Consider the following 13,904-nt stretch of genomic DNA (forward strand, 5'->3'; position numbering starts at 1 on the left):
CCGGATCAAACAAAGCTAGGTATTCAACAAATTTAAAAAAGTTTCCATTACCTGGAGTGTATAATTTTTTTCATTTCTACCATGGCTATGGAATGTAAACTTTGCCCACCAAGAACTCTCACTAAAGCAATCAGACGCTCTAATATTTGTTGCCAATATTCTTCTTTTTCTTTGATCACATGTAAATTTTCTTCGATAGTTTTTCCTTTTTTTCAATTGTAGTTCAAGTTCTTTCCAATTTTGAAAACATTCCAAACGTTCTATACTACTTTCATGTGAAGAGAGAATTGAAGATACGTTTTCCCAGTCCTTCAAACTATTTTCAGTAAGTGATGTACCAATTCCTCGATTTCTAAACAACTTGCAGCAAAAGCAAAACAGAGTCATTTGACGCTGAATATTGTAACCAGTTTCGATGAATTTCTTCCCCATTAATGAGTTTCCTCTTGTAACGCTGAGCAGAGAATTTTCTTTTTATTTCCATCCTTAGGGAAGGGAAATTCATGAACTTGTTTGGGTCCATGTTCCACAATAATTTGCCACACACTGTCATCACATCTGGGCCATGAAGCTGGGTCCCCATACTGTAACCTATTTGTAGCTTCCTTATCCTTTCTTCATTTACTTCAATTTCTGTGTCTCTCTCTGAAGATGAATAAATTTTCTCCACTTCCATATCAGTTTGATGCTGTGAGCTGCCTTCATCTAGAAGTAAGTTTCCATCATCTTGAGTTTCCAAACTGCTTCCATGTGGATGTGAGCTAACCTCCTCTCCAAGTAAAATTCCTTCATCTGGATGCTGCGAACTGTTTCTGTCTTTATTTGGATTAAAGAGAAGATGTTTCCGGAAGGATCTCTACTGTTTTGCTTGAGCCTTTTCCTTCTCGGCCTTTCATTTACAATACTCAGCTCCTGAGGGTTTTCTTTTTCCTCTTTCCTCTTTCTGCCATGGGGCATTTGAATATTATGTACTGTGCTCCCAACTTTATAGTGTTAAGGGTGGCTGACACACCCACCACATTGTTGGCGATTTAAACCACATTGCAGCCATCCCAACACGTCTTTTTACTGCTTAAAGGTTCAATGATTAGTAACACTCTCACCTATTAAAACAGTTACAGCATTTACACGGAAACAAAATAACCTTTTTCGACGTTATAACAGACACCGGTTGTTTGGAAAGTAATTCCCTTCCTCACGGTTACCTGCTTGGAGTGTGACATCATCACTTTCGTAGTCTATTAAGCATTAGTGCTGTTACTTTTGTTTTATGGACCTTATTTATTAATGTGAACCAGTTATAACAAAGAAAAGTTCATAATTATACAGCCTGATAATAATGCTAAGGTTTAATAACCCTTAAAGATACTCAGGTTTTGGATTTATAATGCTGAAAGATGTTCTTTATTCTTTGGCACCAAAAAACACAATTTTCCACAGTATTCACTTGATTCTTAACCATCTACCTGCAACATATGTCAAAATGACCGTTTGACATGTGTCCACTTGTGATCTCTCTGCTCCACATGAATTTCTGGCTATGTGACCTTGATGTGTATTCAAGTTAGGTGTCGCTAGCATTGCAGATCTTGCCACTGGCAGATGTGTTTAATTGTGGCTGAGTTATTGCTTATCAGAATTGCGGAGTGGGTCATCTTCATATTCTGTGATCTTGACCCTCCGTCGCAAACTGAAAAAAAATTTGTTAATCTTATTTATTTTTGCAGTAAATAAAAGATTTGGCATATTCTCAAAATGTGGAGAAATTAATTATAATTCATATTTCCTCCATACGTGCATGGTAATTGAAATAGTGACATCTTTATTACTTTATTTGTATTTTTCATCTTTTTCATTTTATTTAATTTGTTTTTTTCCCCTCAAATTCGGCACCCCATTTAACTTTGCACCCTAGGCGACCACCTAGTTTGCCTGTATGGACAGGCCGCCCCTGCTTCTGTCACAGGAAAGGGGGCCAGAGTGCATGATGGGAAACTTCATCTTGGAAGAGTGATTCCCTTCCCTACCTGACCTCCCCAAAAATGGAGGAGCATAAAACTGTGCAGGCATTCTGACTGTGGTTAATTCATATGCAGAACTTTCTTCATGTTTAGAAACTTAATCAAGTGGCTTTTTGTTTTTTTGGTGTAATGGTATTTGTATTTCTGTTGCCTAAAATATTGATATAATAAAGCCTAATTCTGCCTTCATTTTCACTGTTCGAAATCTACGGACTGCACTGTCTTTAATGGTGTTACTCTGGATTTATTATGATGTAAAGGAAAGCAGATTTTGGCTCAATAGTTGTATTAAAGTACATAAAATTTGGCTGTGTTCTTACTAATATGCAGAGTTACAAGGTGAAACAATTAAGATTACATTCAAATGTTGTTTCATGAGTAGCACTTGCCATTATAGTTATAATATTGTTGGGTTATTTTAATTACAGCAGTAGTAAGGATAATTGGGAATTGTATTTCAGCTACATGGTGTAGGGATGTTCACACACAAGAGGCCAACTTCTCCTCACAATTGCATCAGTGCATCCCCCCTGAATTCAGTAGGGTTTTTGGATCTAACTGAGAGGAGAATTTTTCCCTGTAGTTCTAGAGCATGCAAGTAAAATTATGTACTCAATATCAAATGTTTTTTAATCCTTTTTTTTTTTTTCTTCCTGTCCTGGCCTAGGGTCTATGCTTTAATGGAAGTGCCTTTATTTTGTACCTCATTGCTGCCATTGTAGATGCATCTTCAGTTACCAATGAGCAGAACAGCCACAATTACAACAGCTGGGCAGCTTCTTCAGTGAGTTATTTAAAAAAAAATTAAAAACTAATATATTCTATGTATGACATTACATGGAGAATGGAATTTTCAAAAGTGTCAGCTGAAATGGGAATATCCTGTTCTAGGTATTGTAAATCTACAGAATGGTGATGGTGCATCATGCACCGTAATTCAGAGGAAGAGAATATGAAAATTTAGACCATTAGTTAAGTTACATTAGTGATTTTGAGTGTCTATTTTTTGGGTACCCAACTTAAAGATGCCTTCAAGTGGCCTGATTTTCAGAGAGAAGGTGGTCAGCACATTCTGAAAATCAGATCTCTTCAAGGTGATTTAAGGCAGGTGCCCAAAATCACTGGTCATTTCTGAAATTGTTGGCCATAGATAGGAAGACAGTGTTTGCAAATCCAAAACAGTCAGTGGATTTGGAAGTTCTCCTTGGGCCTGATCCTGAGCCCACTGAAATCAGTGAAAAGACTACCAATGATTTGGTGAGACTTAGGTCATGACCCGTTGGCTGCTATGATGCCTCTAATCTGATTCTTTTATATGGAGCAACTCCAAATTACAACTACTTTGTAGGTTATTAGTGCAGCTTCAGGTGGCTCTCTAACCTGCTCTGCTATTGGATAGTCACAATTCCTGCCTTGTGTGTGTGGGGTGGTGGTGGTGTATGTTTTAAATGCAGTGATCAAAATAGAGATTTTGACACCAGCTCTACTATGCTCTTGCAACTGGAGGACCTTGGGCAGCGCATAGGGGAAGCTTAGCCTCCCCCAACCTCCCTTATCTCAGTTGTTTCCAAACTGGGATTCACAAAATGTTACAGGAGGTTCTTGGGGGAGGAGGGAGAAATTCCCTAATGGTGGACAGAGCTGTCTCTAGGAACCCCAGGCAGCATGGGGCCAGCAGCCCAGAGCCCCTGGACTTCCAGGAGTTAAGCAGATCAAAGCAAGCATATCTATCACACTGAGGAGATTTAAACTTCAAGACTCCTTATCAGAAATGGAAAGGGAGGTGGATATTTTTTGCTGTTTTTTAAAATTAAATAGACAGCTAGTATTGTTTTAAAAATTATTATGAAGAACAAATGTAAGCTTTGTTGTAACATGTGTTGTTTGCCTGGACTGCTTAAGACCTGAATGCTTCTGTAGGTGGAACTCTTTGAGTTGGCTTCTTAAATACCTTCATGCTGTTTCACATCTGATACTCCTTGATGAAGCATAGGAGCCTTGTCTTGTAACAGGCTTATTCAAAGTGATAGAAGCTATGAAAGTGAGATCTTGGAAGAGTGTTGCTGTTTTCATAATGTGATAAAAATACTGTAATAATAAATGGTAATTAATAATAAGCATGTCATAAAAACAAATTTTATATGTCCAAGATCACTGCTTTTTATAATTTATACTCCGGTAAAAAAGAAAATCCCTGGAAATATTCATTTTTAGGAGGCGGTTCATAAGACATTTCATTTTAGTGAAAGAGGTTCATAGGTTGTTAAAGTTTGGGAACTACTGCCCTATCTCACAGAGCTGGAAGGGACCCTGAAAGGTCAGAGTCCAGCCCCCTGCTTTCACTAGCAGGACCAAGTACTGATTTTGCCCCAGATCCCTAAGTGGCCCCCTCGAGGATTGAACTCTCAGTGCTGGGTTTAGCAGGCCAATGCTCAAACCACTGAGCTATCCCTCCCCCCTAACATTGCACCACCAGGGAGGGAGGACTGTGCCAGATTACCACATGTGGGCCTCAGCCAGGGGCCCCCTGCCAATTTGGGGCCCCTGGAAAACCTCCCCGTAACAGGGCCCTGGGGCACAGAGCTTTTCTGGTCTGGGGGCCACAGTAGAGGAGGGGCAAGGGTTCGAAAGGAGTGAGCAGGGTCTTGGTGGAGTGGGGTGGAATGGGGCGGGGCCCTTGGGGAAGGAGTGAAATGGAGTGGGGCCATGTGTGGAAGTGGCAGAATGGGGGAGGGGCTCTGGGCTCAGAGCTCTGGCTGGGGCTGAGCGCTCAGCCCTCGCCTGTGGCCCTCACCAAGTTTTCAGGCCTCCTTGCCCCTCCCCCTTCCCTCCACGAAGGCCATGGGAGGGCTGAGAGCAACGAGCGGGGGCGGGGTTTCAGCCAGAAGAGGCAGGGCTGCAGTCAGAAGAGACTAGGCAGGGGCTAGGCTCCACAACGGGGAAACATCACCTGCCACCTATGTGGAAAACCTCTTCTCTCTCACCTCTCTGGTGTTTGTTGTTTTATTTCCCTCTTGGTACCTCATAACTAAAGGACTGTCACTCAGTGGGTGTTGCTTTTGGCAGGACTTGTTTGGTGCTATACAAGTTTCTGTGCTGATTCGGGTTTTTAAGCAGAATGCATTCATGCTCCCACAGATCAGTCAGATCATCTGAGATGTCCTGGGACCTCTTCTGATCGCTTTTAGTGCTACTTGCACATAGTGCTGTTTAACTGTTAAACCTCTGAGAGCTTGTTAAACGCTCCTCCATCCCCTGCTTATTCCTAAAAAGAGATTTTTAAGAATTCAGTAATAATAAAATCATCTCCACCCAACATGCTCTCTTAACTAAAAGAAAGCATTCAGGTTTTTGTTTCTGAGCAGTTCAGGAAAGACTCAAAACTTCCCAAAACTAAGAATGCAACCACATTCTCACAGTGTTATGTATTAACCATATTTTACACCAATTCTTACAATTTGTTTGGTGCTTCTGATTAAACAAAGCTTACCAACAGATGTTATGTACTCTTTAGCATCATTATAAAGGTGTCTAATCTGAGCCCTAATTCTTCTTCCCTTATACATGTTCAATGGTACTTTGCGCCACTAGTAGGGTGACGGAATCAGGCCCATGACAACATATAGAACCAGATACATTGTACCTGTTAACCCTGTTTGGTCCTAAATTTTCATCATTACTTAACATAAGCTGTCTATTTTAAATAACTTTCAGTGATAACAGAAGCCTTACCATTGGCACTTTGTGGTATTAAAATATATGGAATAGCTGATGTGCAGCGATTCGAGTAATACATAAAAAGTTTAAAGGAGGAGGGGGAAGAAGTGTACAGTATAAGAAATTGGGAAAAGAACAGTAAAAGTTTGCAAAAGTTAAGTACTGTATTTACAGTAATAGTCTGACTCTGTCACCATATTCACTTTGAGTAGTGCCTTCCTCCATCAATATGGTCCTATTGGAACAATAAAATAAATTGCTTCTCTTTGTGAGTTAAGTTGGCAGGATCAGATCCTAAATGAGCACCATTCTTATTAATGTAACTATTTTTCTTCTATCGAATCCTGTTCATAAAATGCGCTAAAAAGATACTATTTTTTTTCTAATGTTTGTTTTTTTCTTTTCCCTCTCTTTATAGTTCTTCGCCTTTGTGGTTACCTTCTGCTATGCAGGAAATGCCTATTTTAGTTTTATATCTTGGAGATCACGGACCTCACAGTAAATATTTTGTTTAAAAAAAAAAATTGTGGATATAAGCTCTCAGGAGGATTGGACTATGTGACCGAAAGGTTAGGGTTTTGTATACTATTTTTCATTAGAATTGATGAAAAATTATTTAAGCTGTAATTAAAATGGATACTTATTTATAATAGTCATTACTAAAGGCAATAATGTAACAGATTTTCTCTGTATTGTATGATAAAGTAGTACAACTAGCAGAATTTCATGCTGTCTTTCATCTTTTAAAATTAACATATTTTCCTAGAAATTATATAGCTATAGTAATTAAGCTGCTAATAAAACTTACCCAGATGATGTGCCAATTTTTTCAAATTTAACTATTTTTAAATGTCATGGCTGTACTTTCTGAATACATGCCACAAAATAAAAAATGAGATTTTGATATTGTCTCACTTTTTTTGTGCATGAAAAACTAAGTACAAGAATGCTTTAAAATAAATGTCCTGATTTTGCATGTATTCAACTTTTTTGCCGGGTGGAGGAGAGACGCAATTGTTTTTCATTCAGATACTATGCAAAACCCTGGTATTCCCAATTTGTGTATTCCATTCCATCTACAATCATCTTTCTGCTCTCCAACGAGGAGGGCTGCAACAGAGCCTATTAACTTAGCTCCAAAATTAGGCAGAGGGACTGTTGCCTCCAGAAGCTGAGCATGTTACCTTTGATAGTGTTCTTATACCCAACAGGCCTAAGGATCGTGAGATGTGGAGCCAAGAACTGAGCTCAGGTGTCTTGGTTTTTTCACTTGGCTTAAGTTGAACATATTGAGTATATCATCGAACACCTACTGAAGATGTTGCCTCATTTTTGCCAATGGGCACTGAATAGAACATAAATCTATCCCATCTGCCACAGGGTCACCTAAATGCTAGTAAATAATATAAATGTGTTCTCTTTAGGGTAATGGCCAGAGTGGAGGTGGTATGCATGAAGAATTCTCTCCAACCTTCCTCTGCCTACCACCAGCATCTCCAAGTTGTTAATTTGTAAATTACCCTTTTTTACTTTTTTTTACTATTTTTTACATATCTTTTGTATGGTGAAATAGAACTGCAAGCGAGTGACTCATAACTGACAAAGCTCTGCTACCATAGCCCCAGGGAGTGCTTTTTGTCAATGTAACTAATGTTTTTGTTCAAGGAGATGGTGTTCCTACACTGACGGAAAAACCTCTGCCAGCATAGCTATGCAGGTGCAGTCTTCATAATATAGACACACCCTCTATCCTGATTCATGCCTCCTTAAAGATCTAGGTTTCCCCAATCCTGTACATCTAATACTATTGTTACAGATAAATCCCTTCTCCTGCACTTCAGAAATCTTTGACCCTTCCAGCCATTGAAAATCTAGTTGGCTCAATATTAAGGTTGATTTTTGTCATTGGTATTAGTAAAAAATCAAGGACAGGACATGGGCAATAAACAGAAATTCACAGAAGCCTGCAACCTGTCCATGACTTATACTAAAACTATGAGGTGGGAGGACTAATAGGCGAAGCTCCAACCTTACCTTGGGCAGCAGCTCCAGCCAACAGTCATGGAGGTCCATGAAAGTCATGGAATCTGTGACAAAATCATATCTTAACTCATTATAACTTGTATTAGGGAAATCTGAGGGTTAAAGGAATAGAACCTGCTTGAAGTACATATTTCTCCCCTTTAAATAAGCTAACTACTATGCCTTTTCACATGTATCTGTTGAGTGGCAAAATCCTTCAACATAAGGGAAGCCAAGTTATTTAAATACTTGCATTTATTACATGTCTGTGCAGTAAAGATCAAATACTGGACTGCCCCCTGTGGTGGCAGTGAAGACAAATGCATAGTTGCTGGCCTATCTACACAAATCAAAGATTTTTGTCATTAAAATTTTATAGGGTCTTCTGGTGCTCGAATAAATATCAAACATTAAAATGGTCCAAATGATAAAACTCGTAAATATGCCTTCAAATGTAGCTAAAATCAGAAACCTTATCAGTGATTTCCCATAGATGGCTATAGAAATCTATTAGAAATTCACTCTCAGGTATAATTGGACTTATAAAATCTCAGCCCAGATGTATATATGCTCTTTTCCCTCCCTAATTAAATATGGATGAGAAAATTAGTTTGGATTCTGTTATACAAGTGCTAAAACAGAAGAGCTGTGGCTTTAGGTACATCTGTGCATTTCTAAAGATAGAAATAAAGTGTATTAACACTCCCCCAACCGTTATGTAATTAGCTTGTTAGTAAAATACTTAATTTTTTATCTACTTCAATATTTTATTAATATTTTTCTCCACTTAGAATGTTTTTAAAATTTGCAATATAAAACTATTAATGTGTAACATTCTCACTGTAAAATATCTAGACTTCTACTCAAGTTAAGTGCTTGTATATTGTGCGATGCTGCTGTCAATTTATAGTCACCAGGACTCATTTTACAAAAAGCTTAGTTCTCCCCCATTTTTACCCCTTATTATCATATGTAAAGCATGTGACATGATGCAAGTAAATCAAATAAAGAAAATAACCAAATGTTAAACCTAAAACTCAGTACAGTGAGGTTCCTCTACGTATGTTCGAGTGGGGAATTTGTACCAATCTTCACTGTAAGCTGTTTCCTCTATTCCTTTGCATGCAAAATATGACTACGTACATTACTCAACCAGCCTTACTGTGGTGGTGATACTGTTCTACAGGGACTGAGCTCAACATAGTGGTGCACCAGTCACGTGTACACCCCAGCCACTCATGGAAAATGGGGGAGAACTATGAAAACTGAGCCAGTGGTATAGAAATCTCCTGATTCCCTAACAGAAAGAGAAGAAAAGACACTACTGGAACCTTCTTCCGAGAAGGAGGAGAGAAAAACACACTCAAGGGTGCTGAATTTGCATTCTGGAGAGAGATGGAGAAGGAAGAAATCGTCTTACTGGTCAGCAAAGATTAGAGGGGATATTTTCCTCCTCTGTAAACTCTTGACTTTTTAAGCCATGATCCATGTTGAAGCCTCCTTAATGTCGTGACGTTCTTTCTTCCTACAACCATTCAAATCTCTCCTCCCCAACTAGCCAAATCTCTTGAGTGATAGATCTCTTGCACAATGAGAAACAAAGGGCCAGTGCTATAGTTGTAGTAATTATTCATGTGAGTACTAACAGCATATGCCAGGGGTGGCCAACCTGACCCTGAGGAGCCCGAATTTACCAATGTACGTTGCTAAAGAGCCACAATAATACGTCAGCAGCCCTCCATCAGCTCCACACACACCCCGCCCTGCTCCCAGCACCTCCTACCCACCAGCAGCCCCACTGATTAGCACCCCCCCATCAGCTGTTTTGTGGCATGCAGGAGTCTGAGGGGGAGGGGGAAGAGTGAGGGCACTGCAGGCTGAGGCTGGGGAGTGGGTGGGAAGGGGTGGAGTGGGGCAGGGCCTGTGGCAGAGCCAGCGGTTGAGCAGTGAGCACCCCCTGGCACATTGGAAAGTTGACACCTGTAGCTCCATCCCTGGAGTTGGTGTCTATACAAGGAGCCACATATGGCTCCAGAGCTACAGGTTGGCCACCCCTGGCATATGCCATGCAGAGAGACTGGCTGTTCCCTTTTCTCGGGTATGTCTGTCTTTCCAAACCAGATAACATATTGTGTTCAAAAAAGAAAAACAAGCATGTATTTTTAAACATGAGGAAATGTATAGTTTCCTCTTTTGAGCTTTGCTAGACTTCCTGCATGAATTCATTCCAGCTCTGTGGGTGTTACAATGATTTGAGCATTACATTTTATTGGTTTCTGTGATCATTTAACACCAATGCTTCCATTTTCCAAACTCATTTGTTTTGTGAATAACTATACATGAACCAGAAAGTGTGCTTTTTTGTTAGCATTAGTCTTCCATGAGAAGCTACAGTATTACCTGAAACTAAGTTTCAAGTAAAATATTGAGAGCACCCTCACTGCAAGAATATTATTTCAACATATACCACAGTGTGCCATGTGCACTTGGTGATCCATCCAAAACTTGCCACCAAGTTTTGCCTATATATGCTTGGACAGAAAAGGAGTCATGCAGGGGTGACTGGGAGCAAGGGGTCAACTTCCCAGCAGCCAACTTTCTCCATCACATAACGTCATCCATATCCCATAATTGTTGCACCTTTTAAAAAAACAAAAAAAACCAAAACCTTGTGCTGCTCTCCATGCTGTCCACCATCTCTGACACTATTGTCAGGAGTGTTGCAAGCACAGGACATGCTCTCCTCCAGTATTTGCTGCAAGAACCAAATCAGTAGGGAACATGCTGATTTCATGTAGGACAGATGTTTGTGGGACATAGCAAAAAACAATTCAAGGTTAGTGGTGGTGTTCAAGGAGCAACTGCAGAGGGTAGACCGCCACTTCTGCACCTAAGAAACAATCACAGACTGGTGGGGTCACATCATAATGCAGGTTTGGGATGATAAGCGGTGGCTGCAGAACTGGATGTGCAAGGTCACATTCCTGGATCTGTGTAATGAGCTTGCCTCAGCTCTCCAGCACTGGGACATCAGAGGGCTGCACTGGCAGTGAAGAAGTGAGTGGGGATTGCTGTGGAAACTTGCAACACTGGATTGCTACCGGTCAGTGAGAAATCATTTTGGAGTTGGAAAATCCAGTACATCCCTCAGCCCATGCCACTTCCAGCAGCTGCCATTGGCCTGGAGCAGTGAACCGTGGCCATGAGGAGCCACAATCAGCCAAACCTGCGGACACAGCAGGTACACAAACCGTCCTGGCCCATCAGGGGCTTTCTCTGCACAAGTGGCAGAACGAGTTTGGGAACCACTGCCATAATACATCACCCATGGCTCAACACTGCTCCAGGAGGTGGTGGTACTGCATTGCTGTAAAGGGGCCTGGGAGACAAATGTAAGCATAGACAAATGCACAACTAGGTTGATGCCAGGCAGCTAAGGTTGACCTAACTTTGTGGTGGAGAGCAGGCCTTAGTTTCCCAATCAGGAAAATGGCAATGATACAATCCCTCTCAGTGCCAATGCCAGTTGCAAAATGCTTTTGAGTGGCTGCAAGAAGTACTGGTAGGATGAAGATTACAAATAGCAGAGACAACAAGGGATCCTCTTTTACTGTATCTTATTGTCTATCCCCCACTCATCCACCTGGGGCTTCAGGCCGCTGTATCTCAGGGCTTGTCTACATCAGAAAGTTGCAGCGCTGGTGAGGGAGTTACAGCGCTGCAACTTAGGAGGTGTACACATCTGCAGGGCACCACCAGCGCTGCAACTCCCTGTTTGCAGCGCTGGCCGTACTCCCGTTTTGTCTCGGGTGTAGAGGATCCAGCGCTGGTGATCCAGCGCTGGTAATCAAGTATAGACACTTACCAGCGCTTTTCTTGACCTCCGTGGAATAAGCAGGTATCCCAGCATACCTGAGGAAGCCTCTGGTAATCAAGCTGGTCTCCTTCCCCGGCTTGCTCTCGCGTTCCCTGAACCCCGAGCAAGCAGGTCTCCTTCCCTGCGGTTTGCAGGGTGGTTCGGGGAACGCGAGAGCAAACCGCGGCGAAGCTGGTCTCCTTTCCCGGTTTGCTCTCGCGTTCCCCGAACCCCCAAGCAAGCAGGTCTCCTTCCCTGCGGTTTGCAGGGTGGTTCGGGGAACGCGAGAGCAAACCGCGGCGAAGCTGGTCTCCTTTCCCGGTTTGCTCTCGCGTTCCCCGAACCCCCCTTGAAGCCGCCCAACAGCGCTGCAGTGTGGCCACATCTAACACCACTTGCAGCGCTGGTTGCTGTAAGTGTGGCCACTCTGCAGCACTGGCCCTATACAGCTGTACTAATACAGCTGTAACAACCAGCGCTGCAAAATTTTAGATGTAGACATGGCCTCAGTCCTGGCACGCACCCATGTGCCTTTCCCAAGAGACTCGAGGCCGGGTTGCGTGGCCAAGGGCCGGGGGTGGGGGGTTCCTGTGGTAATTGTCACATGAGCAGTCTGCGGGCAGATGTGTCGCGCTGGGGACGCCACAGGGTCTCCCTTTCCCTCCCCCACTTCTGAGGGCTGGGGCCAAGCAAATGTCCCGTCCACGCGTCTGTCTCTGTCCGTCTCTAGTTTAGCGCTGGAACCTTCTTGTCCCTGGAAAACCCCAGCCCACAACCACGTCTCCCGCCCTTAGCCTTGCAAGCCCTGCCCCGCTCGGGCTCTGTCTGCGGGGCTGCTGCCTGCGCCCGCCCCTTCGCCCAAAGCCCCCGCGCCGCCGGCTCTGCCTCTGCCTCCTGCCCCAGGGCCGGGCCGCCCATCCGCCCCGCCCCCTGCGGGACTGGCCAGCCGCGAGGGGAAAGGAGCCGCCACCGCCGCTCGAGCGCGGAGCGGGGCGCGATGTCTCACGGGGCCCGGGTGATCCGGACTGGCGCCAGCAGCGGGGGCCCCGGCAGCTCCTCCTGCCCGCCGCCCCCGGGGCCGGAGCCCGGGCTGCTGGACGGCGGCTACACCCGCTCCTGCTCGGCCATGCTGAAGGTCGCCCAGATGGTAAGGAGCGGGGGGCCGGGCCGGGGAGCAGCAGCCCCCGGGAGGTACCCAGCCAGTGGGCTCGGTCCCCGCCGAGCATCCCGAGGGAGGCGCCATGTTCCCCCCCCCTCTGCGAGCCGGGGCGGCTCCTGCTGTCTCCGTGCCGAGCCCGGCGTCTGCAGCTGGGCTCAGCTGGGGCCCCTCGCGCCCGCCTGGTTTCTCGTCCCCTGGCCTCCCCCTGGCCACAGCCTCAGAGGCGAGCGCCTGAAACCCGGAACCAGCAGCCGCTGGGGGAAGTTTCTTTCTGAGCCCGGGGACTAGCTTGTGCTGTGGACTGGAGAGTATAAACCCGATAAGTCACATCCCTAGCTACCCTACAATTGCCAACATGCAAAATGGGGAGTGACTGTCTAGGCAGGAATACTGTGGAAAGGGATCTGGGTTACAGTGGATCGCAAACTAAATATGAATCAACAATGTAACACTGTTACAAAAAATAGTAATAACATAGTTCCTGTATGTACCAGCAGGAGTGTTGTCAGTAATTCTTCTGCTCTATTCCGTGCTGATAATGTCTCAGCTGGCAGATTGTGTCCACTTTTGGGGGCCGCCTTTCAGAAAAGATGTAGACAAACTGGAGAAGGTGCAGAGGAAAGTAACAAAAATGTTTAAAGGTCTAGAAAACATGACCTATGAGGAAAGATTGAAATTCCTGTGTTTAGTCTGGAAAAGAGAAGACCGAGGGGTGACATAACAGTTTTCAAGTACATAAAAGGTTGCTGCAAAGAGGAGGGTGAAAAATTGTTCTTAATCTCTGAAGATAGGACAAAAAGAAATGGGCTTAAATTGCAGTAGGGGAGGTTATGTTGGACATCAGGAAAATCTTCCTATTCCTGTAAGGGTGATTAAGCACTGGGAAAATTGCCTAGGCAGGTTGTGGAATCTCCATCATTGGAGGTTTTTAAGAACAGGTTAAACAAACACCCAGTAATCTTGCCTTGACCTAGTCCTGCCTTGAGTGCAGGAGACTGGACTAGATGACCTATCAACATCTCTTCCAGTCCTACACTTCTATGATTCTTTGTAGCAGGAGAAGCATCTCTTGGCCACATAACTGGCCTCTCCCTCTCTCACCCCCTAATTGCCTCCTTTGGGTGGTCAG

The 13,904-nt window shown here is 43.7% G+C and overlaps 2 protein-coding genes across 2 annotated transcripts in view; both read left to right on the forward strand.

The window, feature by feature from the left end:
* CMTM8 (CKLF like MARVEL transmembrane domain containing 8) overlaps window positions 1–6,642 on the forward strand; it is a 46,338-nt gene extending 39,696 nt beyond the window's left edge. The window contains exons 3-4 of the mRNA XM_030551013.1: window positions 2,689–2,805; window positions 6,157–6,642. Of these exons, the coding sequence (XP_030406873.1) occupies window positions 2,689–2,805; window positions 6,157–6,240 (201 nt within the window). The 3' untranslated portion in view covers window positions 6,241–6,642. The remainder of the gene's footprint in view (window positions 1–2,688; window positions 2,806–6,156) is intronic.
* Window positions 6,643–12,613: 5,971 nt separating this feature from the next.
* Window positions 12,614–13,904, forward strand: part of CMTM7 (CKLF like MARVEL transmembrane domain containing 7) — a 33,765-nt gene continuing 32,474 nt past the window's right edge. Inside the window, exon 1 of the mRNA XM_030551014.1 lies at window positions 12,614–12,763. Within this exon, the coding sequence (XP_030406874.1) occupies window positions 12,614–12,763 (150 nt within the window). The remainder of the gene's footprint in view (window positions 12,764–13,904) is intronic.

This window comes from Gopherus evgoodei, chromosome 2, assembly GCF_007399415.2.
Source record: "Gopherus evgoodei ecotype Sinaloan lineage chromosome 2, rGopEvg1_v1.p, whole genome shotgun sequence".
Classification (NCBI taxonomy): domain Eukaryota; kingdom Metazoa; phylum Chordata; order Testudines; family Testudinidae; genus Gopherus; species Gopherus evgoodei.